The 21593-nt window shown below is 40.3% G+C and overlaps 1 protein-coding gene across 9 annotated transcripts in view; it reads right to left on the reverse strand.

The window, feature by feature from the left end:
* Positions 1-1486: 1486 nt before the first annotated feature.
* Positions 1487-21593, reverse strand: part of robo2 (roundabout, axon guidance receptor, homolog 2 (Drosophila)) — a 155017-nt gene continuing 134910 nt past the window's right edge. For 4 of the 9 annotated variants that reach the window (XM_085379665.1, XM_085379664.1, XM_085379666.1 and 1 more), the window contains 10 exons: positions 21224-21496; positions 20116-20241; positions 15148-15307; positions 12660-12923; positions 11537-11754; positions 7410-7592; positions 6768-6926; positions 6388-6654; positions 4787-4978; positions 1487-4353 (listed from right to left, as the gene is read on the reverse strand). In XM_085379665.1, the coding sequence (XP_085235791.1) occupies positions 4352-4353; positions 4787-4978; positions 6388-6654; positions 6768-6926; positions 7410-7592; positions 11537-11754; positions 12660-12923; positions 15148-15307; positions 20116-20241; positions 21224-21496 (1844 nt within the window). In that variant the 3' untranslated portion in view covers positions 1487-4351. The remainder of the gene's footprint in view (positions 4354-4786; positions 4979-6387; positions 6655-6767; positions 6927-7409; positions 7593-11536; positions 11755-12659; positions 12924-15147; positions 15308-20115; positions 20242-21223; positions 21497-21593) is intronic. The other 5 variants (XM_085379670.1, XM_085379669.1, XM_085379672.1 and 2 more) reach the window with 3 other exon arrangements.

The raw sequence follows: 21593 nt of genomic DNA on the forward strand, positions 1-21593 counted from the left end.
ATGACTACTGCACTTACAAACTTACAGTCTGGTCCCACCTCACGTGGGTTATATTTGCATCTGGCAATAAATATTTGTATGTTCAGGTTTCAGACTGGGTTTTTTTTTCTGTTCTTGGATGTCCGTGAGGTCACTGACTGCTAATACACTTAGCATGATCATGTCAAACATATAGCATTCTGGTTGTGATCATAGAAGTGCCAACCACTTCTGTTTGAGATTCAGCCAGTCAGGGGCTAGCCAAGGCTAAAAGCCAAGGCTATGGAGCTGGTAACACATTCTGAACATATCACATCTACGTGGAACATTTTTAAGGGCTCAAATGGTCTAAATAGCTCATTTTTTGTGGTTATGATTCATTCCATGGGCACCTTCATGAAAATCCAGAACAACCACCGTTATACCCAAAATATTGCTTATTTGAGACCAGAGCAGGTAGTTTGTACTGCCGGTGCCGGTATGTGAACTACTCCTTCATAAAAAAGTAAGAATATAATTATTTGTTGGGCTTTTTAATAGATTTAGGTGGCAATGTAATTAATTTTTATCCATTTTCTTAACCACTTATGTGATTTAGGATCCCAGTACGGTAGGAGCTTATCTCATTTGTGATAGCTTGAGAGGTGGAATACACCTTGGGCAAGCTGCCAGTCCACCACAGGGCTATCACATAGAAACAACCATTCACACCTATGTCCAGATTAACATCACCAATTACCTGACATGCAAACATGCAAACTCAACACAGAAAGGCCCCAGGCTCTGGCTGGCTGATTCAGCCCCTGGACTTTCTTGCTTTAGTTGACAGTGTACCACCATGCAGCCTGCTTGTTTATACCTGAATGTTAATGCCGATACAGAGGCTGTTCCTAATTTTATGCACCCCGTTCTACACCACTTCTTTCACAAGTTTTTTGGAGAATTTTCACAGATTTTAGTTTGAGCTCTGTGCAAGAGAGCTTGAAAGCAAGCTGCCTGTCTCAGTGATTTAGGAGATTTGGGTTTGTGTTTGAAGCTGCTCTTCTGGAAGGATCAAGGCAGGGATTGGTTTGACATAAAACGCACAGCTGAGTCAGGAACCCTTTTAAACACACAGTGAGCTAAACAACTCTACTGCATACACACACAGCACAAAATAAACTACACTTGTGCTGTTGCTGAGTCAAACACTATTAAGATATTAGCAGGGCCATGTTTTGTAGAAAAAAGGCAAACTTGCATTTTTAATGTTGCAGCTGCAGTGCAAGTATCCAAGAAAAACTGAATATTTAACCTTGAAAATAATCTTGTTTGACTGTATTTTTGTATGTACTGTATGTATTTTGTCTGTCATACTGTGTCGAATCTGACCTCCCGCGCTATAGTCTTTCTATCACAGACAAAGCCATTTTCCATTTTTCAAAAATATTTTATTTGATATTGATCCAGGTACAAGGAAATAAAAGAACATGGATTTATCTTACAGGACGTGGGAATGAAGCTGTAAAAGTTTATTTTCTTGATCCACTCTCTTCTTGGACATGCAAGTGAATACAGAAGGTGGTTTACAGGGGAAAAAAAAGGAGAATGTACTGTACTGTAGAAATGGCATTGGATCAGGGTGTCGACCTCACCCTTTACTGTACAGAAAGACTTCACCCAACACCTTTCTCTTTTTGTCATTTTTAATCCTCTTTTATAGCAAAAAAGGCAACACACAGATAGGCTACAAAGAACCAACAATATTGAGAAAATGAACAAAGGAGAGGAAAAGCACTTTTATCCTTTGTCCTCCTGACAAGCAAATTGTGAGCATTTTTACTCCTTGTGTTGAAAGGATTGTAAGTTTCTTCAGTTTTGACATGAGAAGAGCAGTGCAGTGAACATGCAAGACGAAGAGTGACGACTACTGACCCGGCACTTCACCATGCTGTGAGCACAGTGTGCCTTTCATCTCAATATGGCCTCGCTGCTCGGCTCTGACACCAAACTTTACAAGGAACAAAAAAAAAAAACACATTTTATATCTCACAAATCTTTATGCATATTTCACAATATACTTTTATTATCATTTTAATAAATACAAAACGACACTGTGATTTAAAAGAAAACAATGAGTATTAAAGAGACACTAAAACGCATTAGACAATCTTAATTTGGTATGTTCTTTTACTGACATCTTAAGGTGGATGAACCAGCACATTATACTCAAAGTCCACAGCAGAAAAGAAAAGAGGGGACGACAGAATCAGACATGAGAGGGATAAACTGTCAATGGAAATGGAATGGCATAATCAAGTGGAGATGCGTATGGATATATACACATATATACACATACATAAACACCACCAGAATGTAAAATAACCTGAGATACTCTTTGCACCTCATTTCCAGAACACTGGCCACTGGGTGGATGGTAAAAAAAACAAAATGACATGGCATGACGACAACAGTACAACAGCATCTGATGGCCTTTAGTTTCCCACCCCCCCTTTATCAACATTAGCAGTACAAAAAAAGACAAAACAAACAGTCATTAAACCACAAAAATCCTGAACATTAATATTGAAAACATTGTTTTAAGCAGCGTTTTGGAGTCCATAAAAGGCATACAAAGAAACAAGCTTCTCATTAAAAAAAGGACAACCAAAAAAGAAAAAAAAAGTCATTGAAAAAGACAACAATTGAGAATCAGAGGCTGAGAAGTTGAAAGCGGCAAAACATAAGTGTGTGTGTGTTGTGGCAGTCGGGCAGACAGAAAGTGTTCTGCTCCACACTCGGGTTGCACACATGGAGGCAGTGAGACCTACTAGTTAATATACAAGGCCTTTCTCCATTTTCGCTCCACTCACAGCTACGTTGTAAAACATACGCACTCATTTTTATCCCTTAACATCACTGACACAAGACTGTGCTGATCTTAGCATACTGGAGGCCAACCGCCGCTTCTGTAGATTTCATTAATGAACAGCACCCAGCTGAACCCAGCAGGTCGGTGTGTTGTTTTCCTGGATCATACTGTACCCAGTGACAACATCACAAACATCAAAGAGTAAGTGCTGTAAAAATCAAACAATTAAAAAAATATTAGTAACCAAAAGACAATAAAATGAAACAAACAAACAAAAACACAAAAGATGTAAACAATTGCTGTTGTTCCACTCATGATTTAGGAGTAACATTACAACTAATAACAATAAATGCTCCTTTGTTTGTGTTTCCTACCTATTAAGGCCATAGAAGAATCACAAATCTGCCTTTGTAAGTGCTCCGACCGGACTGCAGCATGCGGATAGATTTCAGCGACTCCTCCCTTTTAACCATTTTATTCTAAGTGTGCTGTTTTACTGAATTATTTAGGTAGTAAAACCTAATAGAAATGAAAAAAAGAAAAAGAATTTGAAATGCTCGGAAACCCTTGTACTAGAATGGAGCCAATGCTTGGAGTTGCCCCCAAACATCGAAAACTAGATATTTCTATTATTTTAGGGGTTAAATAACCAACTACAGCAATACAGAATCCTTTCTGTACTTCTTTTGGCCTCGTATCTGTCCTTCAGACCCTCAGGAACCTTGTGTGTCTGCCACCCAATTTGTCTCAACTGTGGAAATGGGTGCCTTATTTGTTGCTGTCTGTGAGCAAAGCATTACTCTTTAATATCTCTCTGTACATTAGCATATATTTTTCTTCTCTCTACTTTACAGTACAGAAACTCCTCTTCACATATTCTTCCGGTTCTTCATGTCAGCAGGAGCTATGTTTTTTTGTGCTTATCACCAAAAATTGCAGTGCAAAAACAATAATTAATAATAACAATAATAATGATAATAATTAATGGTAGCTATCAACAAACAATGGATTATAAAACAATTATTTTATGGCACAACAGCCACTCATTTCACATATAATACAAATAACCAGATAAAACCCAACTGTTCCTGTATATGGAAATAAAAAGCTCAAACAGAATCAGGCTTGCATAGCAATGCAACAACAAGTTAAAGAATATATTTACAGGAAACAAAATCCCCTTTTCCTCAAGGGCAGTTACCAGAAAATTTGTTCTCTTATAGATGTTTTGATTTTTTTCTTTTTTAACTTGCCTTTTTCTAACAAAAAGAAAATTGGAGTAAGGTAGGAGGTGGAAAATATTTTCTTGAGGACAAAAAACATAGTAAGATGTACAGTATGTCTGTGTCTATACATCGCATTTACAGTTCTGTGACACTGTTTTTCTCCGTAGTTCTCATTGCTGCACTGCTTCCCTCTGAGAACACACAGGTAAGGACAAAGTTCACTACCCCGGCAAAGAGGGTGTCACTCTTCCAAAGAGAGAACAGGTTCTCTCCAGTTTAAACTGCAGGCAGATCACTCTGTGAGAAGAGGAATAAAAGAAAACATTAGGATTGGGAAAAAAAGAGAAAAAAATTGTTTTCTTTAAGTAAAGAACCTAATAAACATGTTGGGAGGCATTTTTGCCAGGAATTCAAAGGAAACAGCTGGACTGACTCTTTCCCAAGTTAAAACAATAACTGCCAGTATAATAAAATCTAAGTTGAATCCATCCACTTACACAAACACTGACAAGCTTTTGCAGGAAATATATACTGAAACAGCCAGACACACTTAACACAGGAAGTGTGCACAAGTAGGGTGGATAAACTGTTGTTTGGCAAGATGCAGTTATAGTAATTTTATGGTAAGCATTGCTGCACTACAAAACTTGCCCTTTTTTACTGCAGTATATGTGCCGTGCCATATACCATAAAACACTGCTGTCAAACATCAAAGTACTAAATTACTCACATAACTCTCCTGAGTACTGTCCTTGTCCATTGGTCCCCAGAAATTCAGCATGCTCTGTGGCGGTCCACTGCTGTGGTTGTCGTGGACCCTCAGTCTTGCGTGGCCCTGTTGAGCCCTTGGAGGAGCCTGTGCCAGAACTGTGGCCACCAGGGGAAGGGAACGATGGTTTACTATATGGCAAACACCCCTCTTCTAAAAACACACACATAGGAACCGAGAGGCATACTTTAAGTTTGAACTTTTATTATTGCAGTGTTACACATCTTGCATCTGATGCATGGAGACAAAGAACACTTTGCAACCACCACCCCACACTCTTGACATCTGCAGAGTGGCCGTGCCAACGAGCAATGCCAGGGCGTGCCATGGAGAGGACTCTCAGCTTCGCACATGGCCTTGCAGCCACCACCCTTACGACGAGGGTAAATACAATAACAGGGGGACTACTGGCTGCTGTGGCACCTCCTGCTGCAGGGCAACATAACATTGACCCTCAGTAGTCTCCATCATTGCGTGAAATCTCATCAAACTGCTCCCCACTGCTCTGCTAATGACTGTAATATAGCCTTCCCTGACCTCACTGGAGCCTACTGCAAATCAGTCAGTGCACTGAAACATGAGGGAATTCACCTACAGTGTTTTTCGTAAAAATGCTGATTGTGACACCTGTCTTTGTCTCACAGCCTCAGATTAACTGTCTGAGAAACTCCTGGCACAAAGAGTCCAAGGAGCGCAGCATGAAGAGCTCTAACGGTCACAAACAAACAGGCGTGTGCACACATAAGATTAATGAACACACACACAGATGGAGTGTAGAGAGCTGCTGTTTGTGTGAGAAGAGAAAGCTAAAGCGATTAGAGTGCATTTCAGTTGCTGGGGCCTCCTGCCTTACTTGGAGTGGAGCAGGCTGGTACTGGCAACAGTTACAGGGGCATTACGGTGGCTGAGGGAGGGCTGAGGGGGGGCATTCTGGAAACCAGAGCAAGTGGCAGACAGTGCAATCTGTTCATGGGAGCCCAGTCTCAAAGCAGCATGACTAACTTCAACACAATCACTTAGAGAAAAATCCCCAACCGCAAAGGCACAGCAGCAGCTAAACTCCTGTGTTATTGTTGTTTTCTGGCCATAATGAAAGGAATTATCTTTGTATTAAAATAAATAGTTCAGTCATTAACAAGAAATATTCCACTTCCCTTTTGACTTCACTTGCTTTGAAAATAATGTTATTTTTCTTGCTAATGTATGGTTTTATGTGAGTATAATTATTTTATAGATTTTGTTTTAGGTTGCAAAGTGCATTTTTTAACAAATAAAAAGGATGAATTGTTTATGTGAGCAAAATGTAATGTGCTTTCCTGAACAACAGCAGCAAGACAAACATTTCCAATTGGTTATTACATTAATTCATAAAAAAAACTTTAAGTCCTAACAACCACATGGAAAGCCTCACCTGACTTTCAGCCTAATGCTTTTGCAATTGTTGTAACCCATTAGCGCACACATTGTTGCATACTATGCTTTAAAGTGAAATTTTATCTCTGTGTTAGCCTTAATGCATTAATGCCAGTTCCCGTTTTATGGCTAAATATTTTCATCTGCACCTGTTTTGTGGCCCCTGCGGCCATCATCAGCTCGGTCTGCAGAGCCCAGCCTGTCTTGAACCTGGCGATGATGTTCCAAAGAAGTGCGCGTCTGTCTGTCAATAGAGCTCTTCATGTCTTCTGGCCCACACAGGGATCCTGAAATAGGCGGGCGCTCTAAGGAAGAAGCCTTCCTATCTGTTGGGGGCGCCATGCTGTTTATACTGCGGCCCCCCTGGATACGGCCCTGCCCCTGACAGGGAGGAGGCTCAGGTGGAGGAGGTAGGTCTGTGCCAAGAGAAAACCACACTAAATCAACTGAATACATGAGTTATGTATATATTACCATAACCCCTTTTTTTAAATTTTCAAAATGTGTTTTTGGTTGCTTCCTCCCTCACCGTCTGCACCAGCATCTCTCCGATGGGGTGTTGTGCCCTGACTTCTGGGTTTGCGAGTTGGCCTAGTGGCCCTCTGGTGGCCCAAGCTGTGTGTGCCGACTGTGCTGCCATCTGTTGAAAATGGACTGCTGGGCCGAGGCCTATGGGACAAGCCTTTACCTGCAGGAGGGATAAAGGACCACAGGCCAGATGGTTAGTAAAGATATTACGGAGCCAACAGTGAAGTCAAAACAGTCATCAGGAAAAGGAAAAGTTATCAATCAAGATCCAGCAAGCCTAATAGGGGAAAAAGGTAAATGTTTTCATTAGAAGGGAGAGCATTTGGTTGAAGTCCTTAAAAGGTTTTAAGCATAGCATATCACCCAGATATTACACAATGCACCAAAGAAAGCAGAGGCAGATCAGAGCTAAGTCACATTTAAGGATCAGGAGATACCCGCAATGTAGCCATATAGAGCAGGTACCATGCACAACCTGGGCACAGCATCCAAAAGCAACAGAAAAGAAAATAACAAGGCAGCATTATGGGGAAAACATCAGCCAATGGATGACAGGAGGAACAATTAGAACAGAGATGAAAAGATAATTTGTCAGTGGCAGACGGTCCAGCCCAGCAATGGATATCTGGTCCCACACACCAACCTCTCTTGCTGAGGCTAGTGCCCTCAAGGCGATAGCCTGCCTTGTCTGCAGCAGCCACCAGGGCCTGGGCAAAACTGCAGTGGGTAAAAATCGAGCCATCAGATGAACTGCCCAGACTGGACCTATGGCTGGAGAAATTACGGTCATCTTCTGAGGCCGAGCCCCACCCATTCACCATGGACCCTGTAGAACACCATAGGTTTCAGCATAGATGTTTGTGTGTGTTTATGTGAGTATGTGTGTAAATGGATAGTTATTTATCTGAAACACTCACGCTGAAATCCCAAGCTCATACAGATTCAACAGCTATAGCCTCTATGGATATATGAGCTCACATTCTGAACATCTGTGCTTTGATTAGACATTTAGATGAATAAACTTATTGAGTGGTCTTAAAAAAAAGAAGCAATATGAATATTGTACACTTAAATGAATTAAATTTGCTGTGGGGCATTTCTGTTCTTGCAGGTGAGCGCTTTGTATAGTCATTCTGTTCTGGCATGCCCTCTTTCATCTATTATAAACACACACATTGCATACACACACACAAAAGTGCACATTTACACACACCAGAATATACACAGTGGAACAGCAGGACTGTCATCAACTTATTTTGCACGTCTTTTGATAAAGAACAATGAGCGCACCTGTGCAGAGCAGAGTTAGCTACACGACTGCCTCAGGTGACATCTCACAAAACATCGTATTGAATCAAACACCTGGAGGTATGCGCACAGTTTTTTTTTTAGTCCCATTTAAAAATGCACAACCATCGCTGTCTAAAAATGTGCAGTAGTTTTAAGAAAACTACAGGTTTTAACTTCTATGTGCACAGCACTTTAATGATTTAAAATTCTATGAGCATTAATCAATATACTGCTCAATAAGCTACAACAACACAAGCGAGTATTTTTACAGGATCAAAGGGGCACAAATAAATAAAATGTGTATATATTGTCAGGCTTTTGGATTATATGCTACTATATTTCTTTATGCCTTCATTTTTCTTCCTTCGCATAAAAAGCTAGGCCAGCACTTTAAATATAAAAGCATCACTCTGCCAATAAAAATATGCCATTTTGGCAAGCAAAAACACAGAGAACAGTCGGCTAATGTGACAGCTTTCAGTGGGACTGGTTTGGCAGTCTTTGCTAAAGTGGCATAAACCCAAGCACTCAGCTCACACACACTATCCTTCCCTCACACAGAGCGATGTGATTGGACAAACTGGTGTAACACAGAATTGGGGAGATGTGAGGCTAAAGGTTGTTTAGAGAACGGTGGGGACAAAAGTTAGCAGCAGGATTCATTAAAAGGTCAGGATAATACAAAGGGTAGCAGATTCTTGGCCCAGGACTGCTGCATATTGCAGGCTGTGATTCAAATGAACACAACTAACACATGAGTGTGCTCTCTCAGATGGCACTTCCCTTTGCAACACAATAGAGCACATTAACAATTGGACATAAAACTTGTTAATATCACTGTGGTTTATTTTACCAGACACACTGGGAAATCCCCTTCAAAGGCTTCTCCAACTTCCCCATCTGTGAGTCTCTTTGTCTGTAACCAGATGTCTCAAAGAGACTGTAACTTAGTCACTGGTTGTGACTTTATGGAATTGCACTTTCAACAGAAGAGATTGCAACATCTTTTCACTCCTATTGCAGGGAAATTCTCTCAGATTAATGGAAACTTCTATAAAATATAGGCTTGCATAAGGTAGAGTACCCCCTTACACATCCCATTTTCACAGAGCAAACTGAAATCGAAGGCAACTAGTTTGAGCCCTCCATCTTTCCTGGCCATTTTCTTTGAAATTCTTTTCTAAGAGTTTTTCACTAAGAAAGAAAGACAGCAATTCCACTGGGTCCAATCCTCCCACAAAGAATAGAGCAGATAATGAAGTATAGGCAGTGCCAGCCAAAGCACTGAAGCTTCCAAGTCCTTTCGGCTCAGCGAAGGAACACTGCCTCAGCAAATCACATCACAGAATGACTTTTCAGTTGCTCTAACTGCCACTTTCTACTGCAGAACCTCTGGAGCACTTCTATTCTCAGAAACAGCAATCCAATCAAACTGTGATCATTCTAACATAATTTGATAAAAATTCAATCTAGTTTTCTTTTTGCCCTAGAAATATAACTTTTTTTTGGCTCCAGACCAAGGTTTGCTCTACATATCTGCCATTTTATCACATCTTGAACAAGAGCAATGGGCCAAACTGTGTTCTCGAAAAAACGCTGGCCGACACCCTCCATGTTCCATGCACTGATAGAGCAAGACCAGTAAACGCTAGGCGGATGGAGGGCAGTAAAACCCAGGCTGCCTCCCTCCTGCCACTAAAACTGATTTACACTGACGGGAACCCTAATCTGCATGTCGTTAAGTAGGAAAATCATTCCCCCTGATGAGCAGGCGTCTACCTGCCACCAGGAGATCTGACCCCACACCTCGCAAACCTGGCAAGACTTTATGGGTGAGTAATCGCCCAGAACAGCCAAGCTTTCGAGTCATTGTACGCATAACAGCTTCACTGCCACCACATCTTAGCTGTGCATGACCTATATAGAGCCAAGTAATACCTACGTGTTCACCTCAACTCTGTAGCTTGTGCAAGCAATCGCTCTGCAATACCACCACAACAGGAGGAGTTACATTTCTCAGCTAAAAATAAGTTGCCTTAACTCAGAGCATGGAATAACGCATTGGAAAACCTGTGCAGACAGTCCGCTGGTGAAAAATGCCCCTGAGGAGAGTGCAGGTTCTTTTCTTCTTTTTTTTTCTGGAACATCACTGAAAGGTTAGATTTACTGGCCTTTGGTGTAACATTATGAAAACAGACCTATTTCCATATTATTAAAACAATGACAAATCCATCAAGCGACGCTTGACAGCAATCTCACTCCTGCCCCTCCCCTGTTTGTGTAGCCTTAAAACGGTGGCTACAATAAATCTCAGCAGCGTCTCCCCTTTTCCCTCTCTTCCTCCTGCTCACCCCGGAGCTGGGGCTGTGTCTGTGTTGTCAAACGATGGGGTGAGAGGCAGACTTGGAGAGAGATAAAAAGAAATAGTGCTGTCTTCAGAGTAATACAGTGGAGGAGAGATGCAGCAGATTAGGGCCCCGTTGCCGCTTTATATTCCTCTAAATACATCAGCAGCAGCATGTGTCAGTGCTACCAAAACCACTGTTCCATCATCCCCTGGAAAACCACTCTTTAATGTTTCTACTGACAGGGTAGGCCAATATACAGCACTGTTTGTCTTCTTATTTTTGAGCTTTCTCTCTCAGATAGCCCAGCTCCTTCGATTTTTTGCTCTCTTCCTTATTCTTACCACCCATAAATGTCTCAATATAGCCTTTATTTTTCAGTGTTTACACACATAACCTGATGGATACACAGTATCACAGGTCAACACTAAACTAGAATTTTCTACCAAACCTATTCCCCATATGTCACTTTTATCATAAAAGTCCATTTTTGCACTTTTACCCCTTTACATTGCAGATGGATAGTCAGGCCTGGTCAGTATGATAGCAGCAATCCAGAACCCAGCTCCTCCACTGCAATGTCATGCCCTTCATATGTCCCCTCAACAGACGGCTGTAAAAGTTTTCAGTGAGTTGTAAAAATGGAAATGGTGCCTCTAGTCTGGAATGGAATATGCCGCACGTGAAATTTATTTCAAATCTCCTCGGGAAGATACGGTTGGCTCTGGCTCCGGAGCTGTGTGCAAGTTAAATCACAGTCACTCTCCCCTACCCTCTCCCTCCTCTTAATTTCCCTCTCACTATCCTGTTTAAAATTCATGGACTTTCTTATCTGTTTTCTTTTTTGAAAATGATAATTGTAATTCCCCAGAGCCTGCCAAAGGTGCTTAAAAAACTTGATTGAGGGCCAAAAATTAACACACCAAAGTCATGAAGAACGCGTTATGAACAACAATCCATTTGCCGTTAAACAAGATGTAACAACGATGGGAGTTGAATGCATTTTACCTGCTTATGGACATTTGAATAAAAAGAAACAAATCCCATTTACTTATGCATTAAAATAAATTATACTGCGGTTAACAACATTAGGTTAAAGCCCCGCCGGCTCCAGATACAAATCCAACAGCCTTACCTGTTAAAGAGCTGTCCAGGTTGTCCATGCTAGACCCTGGTGTGTGCTCAATTCCGCGGGGATGCCTGGCTCCATAGCCTTCATCCTCCTCCTCATCTTCCTCCTCCTCCTCCTCATCATCAGGCAGGTCAGTCTCCAGGTCGGAAACCATTGTGCTCGACACGTAGCCCACTGGAGGAGCTGGAGCCTGGGGAGGAAGAGAGCCTCCCTGCATGTGCCTGGTAAAAAAAAATTTAAATAAATAAATACTCCATATAATCTGATATTGGGGAATGTGGAGCGGTGATGACTATCGAACGTATAACATGTGGTTGCATGTGGAAATGTAGAGCTAATTACAGAGACCTGTATTATGTGGGCCGCTGAATAAATATGGACAATTTCACTAATTCCACAGTGCAGCTTGTATGCTAACACAATGACCTACTAATTGCTGCTGTGGATGGTATAAAGGGATGCTCTCCAGGCCTGTCGACACATGGCTGTCACCTCAGTGGCAGCCTGCTCTGCTGACAGTCACGTTTGTTAGAGGAGTGCAAAGTCTTTGACGCGGTTTGCAGTGGGAATTGGTTGTAATTACTGGCCCTCTGGTGTTGTCAGAGATGCTCTCTAACCAACAGAGTCATTACCGGGTAACATGACATCTCCTTCCTGACAAGGCTTCCCAGCTCTCCCACTACCACCCACTTCTCTATTATGAATGAATGCCAGTCTCTCATTCTCTGCGCGTTGCTGACAGAATGAAGCATGGTCTTCATCTGACTTGCATGAGCACAACAATGGAATGCACCGTACAAGTGTAGGGGGAGTAAACAACCATGGGTACGAAATTGTGTCTCTTAGAGTGAGCAAAATACAGTAGTCGCCTAAGTGGTAGCATGGGCCCATTAAAATGGAATGATTAATGGGTTTATCTCCGCTGCACACAGTTGACATGAGGAATACTGCAGGAACAGAATAAATCCTGGAAGCAATAAACAGGAACACAATGTACAGTAAGCACTGTAAAATAAAAACAATGCATGTACGACTACAACAGTATATCTGTCTAGATAAACAGATTGATAGGACTGCAGTATCTAATTTAAATATTTACAATGCTTTTTAATGCTGCTGTGTTTACCATGTTTGTTTTGCCATGTCCAGTTGGTACGCTCTGGTCAGCTCATCCAAATGGGCCTGGAGCATGGGCTGCATCTCATCTCGGGGAGAGGGGGTCAGGGTGGCTGTGGACTGCTGTCCAAAGGACACAGCAGCGGGGGATGAGGCGACCCCCCGGATAGGCGGGGTGGGAACCCTTTCTTCCTCTTCCTCCAGCTCATCCTCCATGCCCTGGTGGAGATATGTCTGCACAGGCATGGGCGGTCCCCAACCATCGCTCTCATACCTGAGGGAAAATGCATGTTTACCACACAAATGTAGTTAAGGTTACATATAGCCTGAGCAAGAGCTATAAGCTGTTATTTTTGTTACTGATTAATATCGACTTATTTTTACTATTTAGTATTTTCCCAATTATCAACCAATGAGTTTATCTGAAAATACCAGAAGCATTTGATGGACTTAAAAAATAAGGAGCTTGGAGGTTTAATCACCACAACCGAAAATGATAATCTACTAATTTAATTTAGCACAGCTTGCTGATTTTAAAGCTATGCATGTTTTATAGAAATCAAACTGGAAAGTATGGACAGACATAGTAATGGCATTACTGTAGATGTGTGATATTGTCAGTGTCTGCAAGTAAAAGACGATTGAGAAAAGTAGATAGCATAAAAAAATATATGTCAAAAGAAACTGATATGTGCTAACACAGTTTTGTGACCTTCTCCAACTTTCATTGGACAGCAATTTGTTATACAACAGTCCTGATTAGAATTACAGTTGGTGTCAAGCTTCAATTCCTCATAGCTGTGCTTATACATGCTGAAATAATACTAGCCATAAAGAAGGTGTTCATTATAGAAATTTGTCAGGGCACACTCCATAGGACATAACTGTTTTAATCTGCTGCCATTAAGAGCAGCCTCAGATTTACAGTGCATGAGACTCTTCATTTGCCAGATAGCCTATTAAAGCAGATGACTCTCCCAGATTGGAAATGGGAGTAAGAGGACATGGTGCCAACTGGACCAAAGAGAGACACTCTCACAATCACTTACACAAGTTACTGTTAGTTCACACTTAAAGTACAGTGTTGATTTACTGCATTTACCACACAAAATCCATTTCCATCCATGTTTACCAGGTAAACTATCACATTCACCCCCACAGCTAATGTAGAATCCCCAATTAACCTAACAACTATCTCTTTGGACCGTGGCTGGAAGCTTGATTCAAGAGGAAACTAACGCAAAAACAAGGCAACAGGCAACCTCTACAAAGAAAGGCTGTGAGGCAACAGTGCAAACCACTGCACCATTACATTAAATGAAAATTAAACAAAAAATATCAGATGTCTGGTACGGCATTAATCATTTATAAGAATCCAGCTTTTTATATCAACTTCAGCCTCAGTGTGTGTGGATAACATAAATCTATCTTTATAAAACAGGACTATTAGGAGGGGTTTTTTCCCCACTATGGAATTCATCAGCGAGATTAAGCCAAAGCTACCCGTATGTCTACAAACTCACAAAGACAGACATGTTTTATTTTCATTTATTTTATAGATAGAAAAACGGGTCAGCAGATAGTTTGATTGGCACCCATCTGTATGTGGGTTTTTGTGTAAGAGCCCTGTGCAAAAGAGCACGTGTGCTGCCTGTAGAGACTATACACGCATTGATTCTTTGCTTCTCGTCAGATTTGCAGTACTAAGTCAATAAACTCAGTGAGGTATAGTCAGATGACATTAATGCAGAATGCAACCAGATTTAGTGTGTTGCTTATACAAGAAGTTGTTGGACATCATCTATATCGTTTTGCTTTCTGTGATCATTTCTTTTGTACTGCCATTTTTATTTTGTGTGTAGCTAGCTGCCCACAAAACACACAAAATATTACTTGGAACAGGTTTATTTTTCTCCCTCTTGCGCTTCCACATGAGCTCATGCTTCTTCTCTTCAATATCAGAATTGCCAGTTACAAAGCTTCTGTGTATGGCTTCTTAGCCTCCTAAATTTTTCCTAAAAGCCTTAACTTGGCTACAACAGATTTTCAATGACAGTGGACACAATATTTTTAAACAAATTCTTGACAGCATGACTTGTATTTGAGCTGACTTTCAAAAAATAATTTAAACGTTGTAATGTCTTAATTGTCTGGGTATAGACAGGATTAGTAGACTAAAATAGAATGACGTATTACATTTGGTTGCTCCAAAAAACAGGAGGCCCAGTGTGAAATGGGAGGTGATCCAGAAAACAACATAATTGGGTCAAATGGGCTGTAAAAGTTAATGAAAAATAATGACAAATACAAAAAAGGAGAGCAGTTTGAAAGATTTTGTATCTGATCGTTTGGTTAAAATAAAACTTGTGTCGCGCTTCATTTTCTACTGAAAACTGAGCTGTAAAGTGTGTATGTTGTTTCTATGCATTTAAATGGTTTTTCATTATCCATTCAAGATAGAATAATTTGTGTGTATTTTTTTATATTAGCAGACATACCCTCCCCCGTCGTGGTGATCATTGGGATAATGGTCCATCTCAGTACCAGGGAGAGGGTGAACAGGAGGAGGGGGCAGGGGAACGTTGGCCCAATTGGACCCATTGGCTTTAGTAGGTTTAGAGCCAGCCTTTGTTTTCTTCTTCTTTCCTCCCTTTCCACCTAGAAAAGATGAGACACAGTATGAAACTGTATGAAAACGACACTGTATACAATAACCAATTAAAAACGAATAAACAACTGGGAGAGCATTTGCCATCTGACAAATGTCTATTATAAATAAACTCAAATTATTCTAAACACACTACTTGGTTTACAAATCCATTTGGACTGTTTCAACACAGCCTTGCAAAGTCGTACACATTTTCAAACACAAGATTTCAATGCGCTCCTGCCTATCAGCGCTTCCATAGAAAACCTCAAGGTTGCCTGATGAAAAGCATGCTTTCATTGATTGATTGGCTGAAAAGCCTCAAATCTCCATAGAAACAGAAGAGAACTGCAGTAAACGAGGCTGAGGCAGACCTTTGTGCTCCACCCATCCCTCAGCGTCCCCTTTCACACCGGGCATTGGGTTCCACAATGAAATATCTCACTTCACAGCATCATCATAATGAATGGCTTGTGTAGTGTCGATGTGTCCCTAATGGAATTCACTGAGAGTCTATTACTACTTTCATTTCTTTTATTACACCGGAGAGCCGCTAACCCCATCTATTTCCACTCATATCCCTCCAACACCAGATTCTACCTGGTCCCATCCATCTTTATAAATCTGCCAGCCAGTTCAATACCAAGTTTTATATGATTTGGTCACTTTGGAAGAAACCTTTATTTGTTTGTTTTTTTTCTTTAAAAGATATTTGACTTCAAATCTTAAAAACAAAACCACCAAAAATATATCCTGGAAAAAGATTTCCTGTTTTTTTTATGGCTATTTGAATATTTTTTTTAATCTAGTTTCTATAATAATTTTTTATTTATATGTAATGTATCTTATATCTACCACTTCATTAGGGGCAATTCAACAGCTCTGCCATGAATCCTACTTTTTCAGGTTTTGCAGACACCTTTTAAGAAACATGATAATTCCACGTGTATGATATTGAGATTATAGCAGATACTAAACTGCATTATACTGTGGTTAAAGGTCTTCTGCACATTTACCCCATCATGCATATTAAATTTGCTTCATGGCCAAAACATCTTAAGATCCATGAAATGAAATTATGCTTCATGATGTTCTGTACTGTATTTTGACTTTCAGTGCTACAGTAAAAGTGGACACTGTTTTTAAATAAATGAAAATAAAAATATACTTAATAGTCACAGTAAATATGTTTTTTATAACATTATTGGTGGTTAGTATTACTTTGTATTATTCTGAGAAAAGAACATTTTAATGTCTTTTCATCTGAAGGTTCACCATGCATATGTCTGAGTTTTACAACCCTGTAGCACACAACCAATATGTGGGAATTAATATTAGTATTTGAATGTCAGATTGTGCATGGGCGAGGGGACTGGAATCTTCTGTGGATTATGTCAGGCTCTTCCTACAAGTAAACACCTTGCAATCCATAAAATAACCTCAGCCTGACATCACCACCAATACTGAAAGCTATTTTTGGGAATCTCTGCTAAACGCATTTGTTTTTGTCATCTGTTGGTTAGCCTTTGCTGCCAAAGGCCTGTAATCACTTTTTCCACTGGCCCAAAAAGCTGCCAGTATGGCATTTTATGCAATGTAACACCACGCACGCTAACGTAATGTAATGAAGTAACTTGGCTCAGACATAGTAAAAAAATATCTGTCATCAAAAGACATTTACAGAAGCAATAGAGTACATCTTGACCATCTCTTTTTATGAATACCAGACAGCATGAAAATCAGAAACAGTGGGCAGTTTGTTTTTAATCCAAAAAGTATAGATTTTTCTGCTATTAAGACTTACCTGCAAGAATGACAAAAACACTTTAATGAAAGGTGAGCATGGTTAAAAACAAACAAACCCAAAACAAGTAATAATACTGGCACTAGAGAGAACAAATTAAAAATGAGAATATGGAAGAAGTGTCAGAATAAGATTAATAAAGAATGGAAGTAATAAAAGAAACAACTGTAAGCCCAAGGCAGGTGGCAGCACAGTGTAAGTATAGTCTGAAAGTAATTGGGTTTCCTAATCGTACCTCTGGGCAACGCTTGACTTTTACCAATAAATGGTGAGCTGACGTGATTGTTCAGTCATCCTTAGTCCCTCTACACAAGACCAGCCATCAATATTGTAAATGAGCCTCTTCCAGGGAAGGATGGTCTGGCGCTGGAATTGCAACAGCTCAACCCAAATATGAAAAATATAGAGAGAAGCTGTGGCTAGGAGCTATACAAGAATTACACAGCGCACTCATCTCCTCTGACAAAACTGGGCCTCTCTTCAAAGGGGAAGTGATACTAAATATAGATGGAGCTTTGGGTATTTATACCCAGGGTTTGGGCACTCCCATTCTATAACTGTAGGGCTGCATAGCCTTGAGCTTGCTTTGTTTTCATTGGGTGCCTTAGTGCTGAGAGGAAAAGCCACAGAGAGACTTGAGAAAGACTATACAGCCAAATACAACTCATGAGTGGGGAAAATATATAACTGAAAGTCTTGTATCATCATATTTAGTTTAGGTTAAAAAGAAATAAGGCAACATGTTACATAATGAATGGAGATGCAACAACAGAGAGTTCAGGAGCACAACAGGTAACGCACAACCATGAACTTCACATAATCACAGACTTTGCAGCTTCACAGGATGGGTGAGAGTGTAGGAAGAGAACAAGGTGTCTTTGGGGTCTCTAACTACTACAGAAAACACCAGTTACCTCCTCTCCCCTACACTAAGAAAGGTTTTAATGAGCAGCTTCATGTCCCAGTGGAGATCCATGCTGTCATGAAAGCTGCTCTATTTCGGTTTCTTTTTATCCCGCTCTCTCCTCCTTCAGACCTGACATTCATTATTCCTTCCATGTCCTTAGAGAGAGAGCAAAGCACAGAAACTCCAGCAGCCCCCCTCCCCTCATATGTTGAGTTTACTTTGGTTGAAGTCTGAATCAAAGCTTAGCATGTGCTGGTTCAAAATATCATTAAGTTTCACCTCACAGAATATCTGTTATTGATCAATTCACTTTTAAAGCATCATTAATATCAGTAAGCATGATTATTTCACTGCACATTATATTGGGTATATACTAGACAATATTAAAAAAGAGACATCTATTTAAAAATAACTGAAAGATTCTTAATGAGGAGAATTCTTAAAACATTTTTGTTTTAAATAATCCACATATAGTTACACCTCTGCCGTCTTTTTGACTTAATTCTTAATGATTTAATTATTTGTATTTACTTTCAAGTCATCGGATAGAAGTAGAAATGATATGGATATCTGTCTGCTATTGTCTTCAGACTTAACCTCTGCTCTTTCAGGACTTCTGGTCTAGCCAGTGGATATCTTAGCCAAGTCTTCCTGTTCAAACTGCTGGCCATCGTTTACTAATTTAGATACCATTAAAAAGCTGATAAAGAAAAAACACGGTTTACATAGGAGCTGATGGTTTAAAATTATGTTTTGGGGAATGCACTCTTTTTCTTTTTTGTACTTCCTTCTCAAATGAGGACATATTGGTCACAGAATACAAACAGACTTCAAGTGGAAACCAGAAAGCTTCTTGCCCCTTGCCCACAGACTCTGCGCATTAATATGCAAATATTTGCTGAGATTAGGTAAACAGATTATCTAAATCTGTCTACCGTAACTGTAAACATATGCCAGGAGACAATAGCTTGCCTAGAGTAAAGAAAGCTCTGAATATATGAGAAAATCTGTCTATTAGCATATGGAAAGTTAATTATTTGACACAATATTTTCCATTTCTTTAATAGGTTGAAAAACTGAAAAAGAACAACAGGTTGTGGTTTAATGAGTGACTAATTGCTGTGTGGATTTTATTACTTTGCATCAATCTTCTCATCTACGTCTAGATATATTTCCCGAAATGATTGCAAAATGTTGCTTTAAAGCATATTTGCACAATCTGTTTGTTTAGTGTAAGCAGAAATTTATGCGTTTAATTACTTCTTTTCATCTTATTAAATTATACTACTATGTGGCAAGCCCAAACAGGGACATAAGTCACCTGTGGTTCTATAGGAGGAATTTGCCTGTAAGGCATGACCATTTCACATCCTTCTCTTCAACCCACAGTGTGCCTCAGCATTGAATTAGAGACCAGTTAAAGCAGTGGCTTGAAACTAGATAAAAGAGGAGAGTGGAAGGGAGACAGTCAGAGAGATGCCCTGGTGTCCTATAAATGACATTGTAATTCTCTGAACATGGGTTTTAGTGTAGTTGGCCACCATTAGAGGAAGAGGGAAAAAGGGAGGTATTTTTGCCACTTTACCCAGCCAAGCATCTCTAATGGTGTCTGTGTGTGTATATAGTCCACTCTGTCTGAAAGACTCCCTCTGCCCCTACTCCCGTCTGCTCACTCACACAGTGAGAGACAAAGCCTTCCCAAAGACCAGCAGTAATGGCATGAACCCAGCCTTAGCAATTGCAGCCATAATTTGTCAGTTGATTATATTGCTGTTCTTTCTTTTGACTTAAGTTTCCTATTTCATTATGCTTTGAAAGACTTTTCAACTCACATCCATCTTTACATTCAGCAGTAGTTGCGCTCAGAACCCCACATAACAAAAATAACACCATACCATTCATATGTGATCAATTAGAAGCAGGGAGAGCTGTGTGAGCCAAGTATCACTGGTGATGGTGAGGGAATTGTGTTATTAAGAATGTTTTGGATATAAAGTTTGTACATGCAAATAACAAATAAATAAAGCAATTAAGACATCAGTCGATCATAAAGTTGGCTGGGGAGCAGCGTGTCCCAGTCTGCTTAATTCTCTGCTGCGTAAACCAACCTGAGAGACTGCCGCTTCGCTCTGAGCTGTTGTGAGAGCTGGTGGTGCTGAAATCTTGTGATTGGTTGTGTGGTATTCTATTAGACAATCCTTCGGCCAATCGGTAGTCAGGAATGAATAGGAGGGCTACAGTGGGGGTTAAAGGGCAAAAATCACAGTGGCATCAGGTGATTGGCAGTTAGCACAAGCACATGCAAACATGCAGTTAGAGCATCAAGCAAGCAGGATAAAATCAGGACTCATATGTTCAAAAAGCTGAATTATTTAACACTATTTGATTCGTATGCAACAGACCAATCTGATTTGTTGTTGATTTGATAAACACCAAGCTAAGCTTTCACAATACTGATGAATGACTCAGTGGTAGAGATTTTTTTTCACTATTTGTCCTGCTTCAGAGAGGTATAATCACACATAATCATGTTTGAGCATACTTCTTGAAATAATTTCAGGGAGAATTACAAAACATTTTGAAAGAGTCACTGCAATGTGTAAAAACTATAATTAATCTATTTTAGACTGTTGGAAAATCACCAGATCATAAATACGTATTAGAATAAGGCCAAAGAACTCTCATTACGTTTAAACTATCAAACTCCATTCGGCCTTGAAAAATCCTGCATCAAATCCAATTAATTTGGATTATTTTCTTAAATATTAGTCAAGCTAAAATGGATTGCCAATTACTTTGAAACTGAAGGAGCTGCGGTACCGTCAAGAAAACTCAGCGGGTAAATAGATGGATCGCTTAAGTGCAGTATTCCTTTGTGAGATGTTTATTCAGCCTTGGAGAAAAACCAAGATGATGTCTGCTGAGGTAGAAACCGCTCTTTTTAAGACAACCTCTTCCCACCACAGTGGCGCAACAAAGACCTCCACGACTTTTGAGGGAAAAGTTTCAATACCAACAGGCTGTCTTGTTACAACTGTAAACCTGTGGCTTGTAATCTGGCTTTCAGTTTAATGTCACTGGAACAATAGCTCTGGCTGACATATTATCATACTCTATAAAAAAAAACCCAACACAAACAAACAAACAAAAAAAACCTTGGTGAGCCTCCCACATACACACAAATCCCTACAGACTGCATTTACTTTTGCAACTTACTGTTGTTGCAGGAGTTTTTGTCGGGCAGGGAGTAGCCCAGGTTGGCCATCTCCTGCTTGGCCTGCAACGAGGCCTTCCACTGGGCCTCAGGCAGGTCCACAGCCAGCTCATGGATGCTGCTGGAGTGGAGAATCTGAGTGGTAGCATAGGGAGTGGCCTGGGATGTTTGGCCAGGGCTGTTGTAGTTGGTTTTTGTGGTAAAGTCTATACTGCTGTAGATGGCTCCGTCCGAGAGCATGGTGCCCGTCTTATCCCCTTGTCCAGTGGGGAGATCTGGGTAAGAGTATGGAGAGATTACATGAAAGGCTTCCTTTTAAAAAATGCCCACCTCACCTGTAGCTCTGCATTACTGACAAAAGAAAATGGAAAA

The sequence above is a fragment of the Rhamphochromis longiceps genome, linkage group LG14, assembly GCF_057381845.1.
Source record: "Rhamphochromis longiceps isolate RC_006_pf linkage group LG14, R_longiceps_female_GT1.1, whole genome shotgun sequence".
NCBI classification, from domain to species: domain Eukaryota; kingdom Metazoa; phylum Chordata; class Actinopteri; order Cichliformes; family Cichlidae; genus Rhamphochromis; species Rhamphochromis longiceps.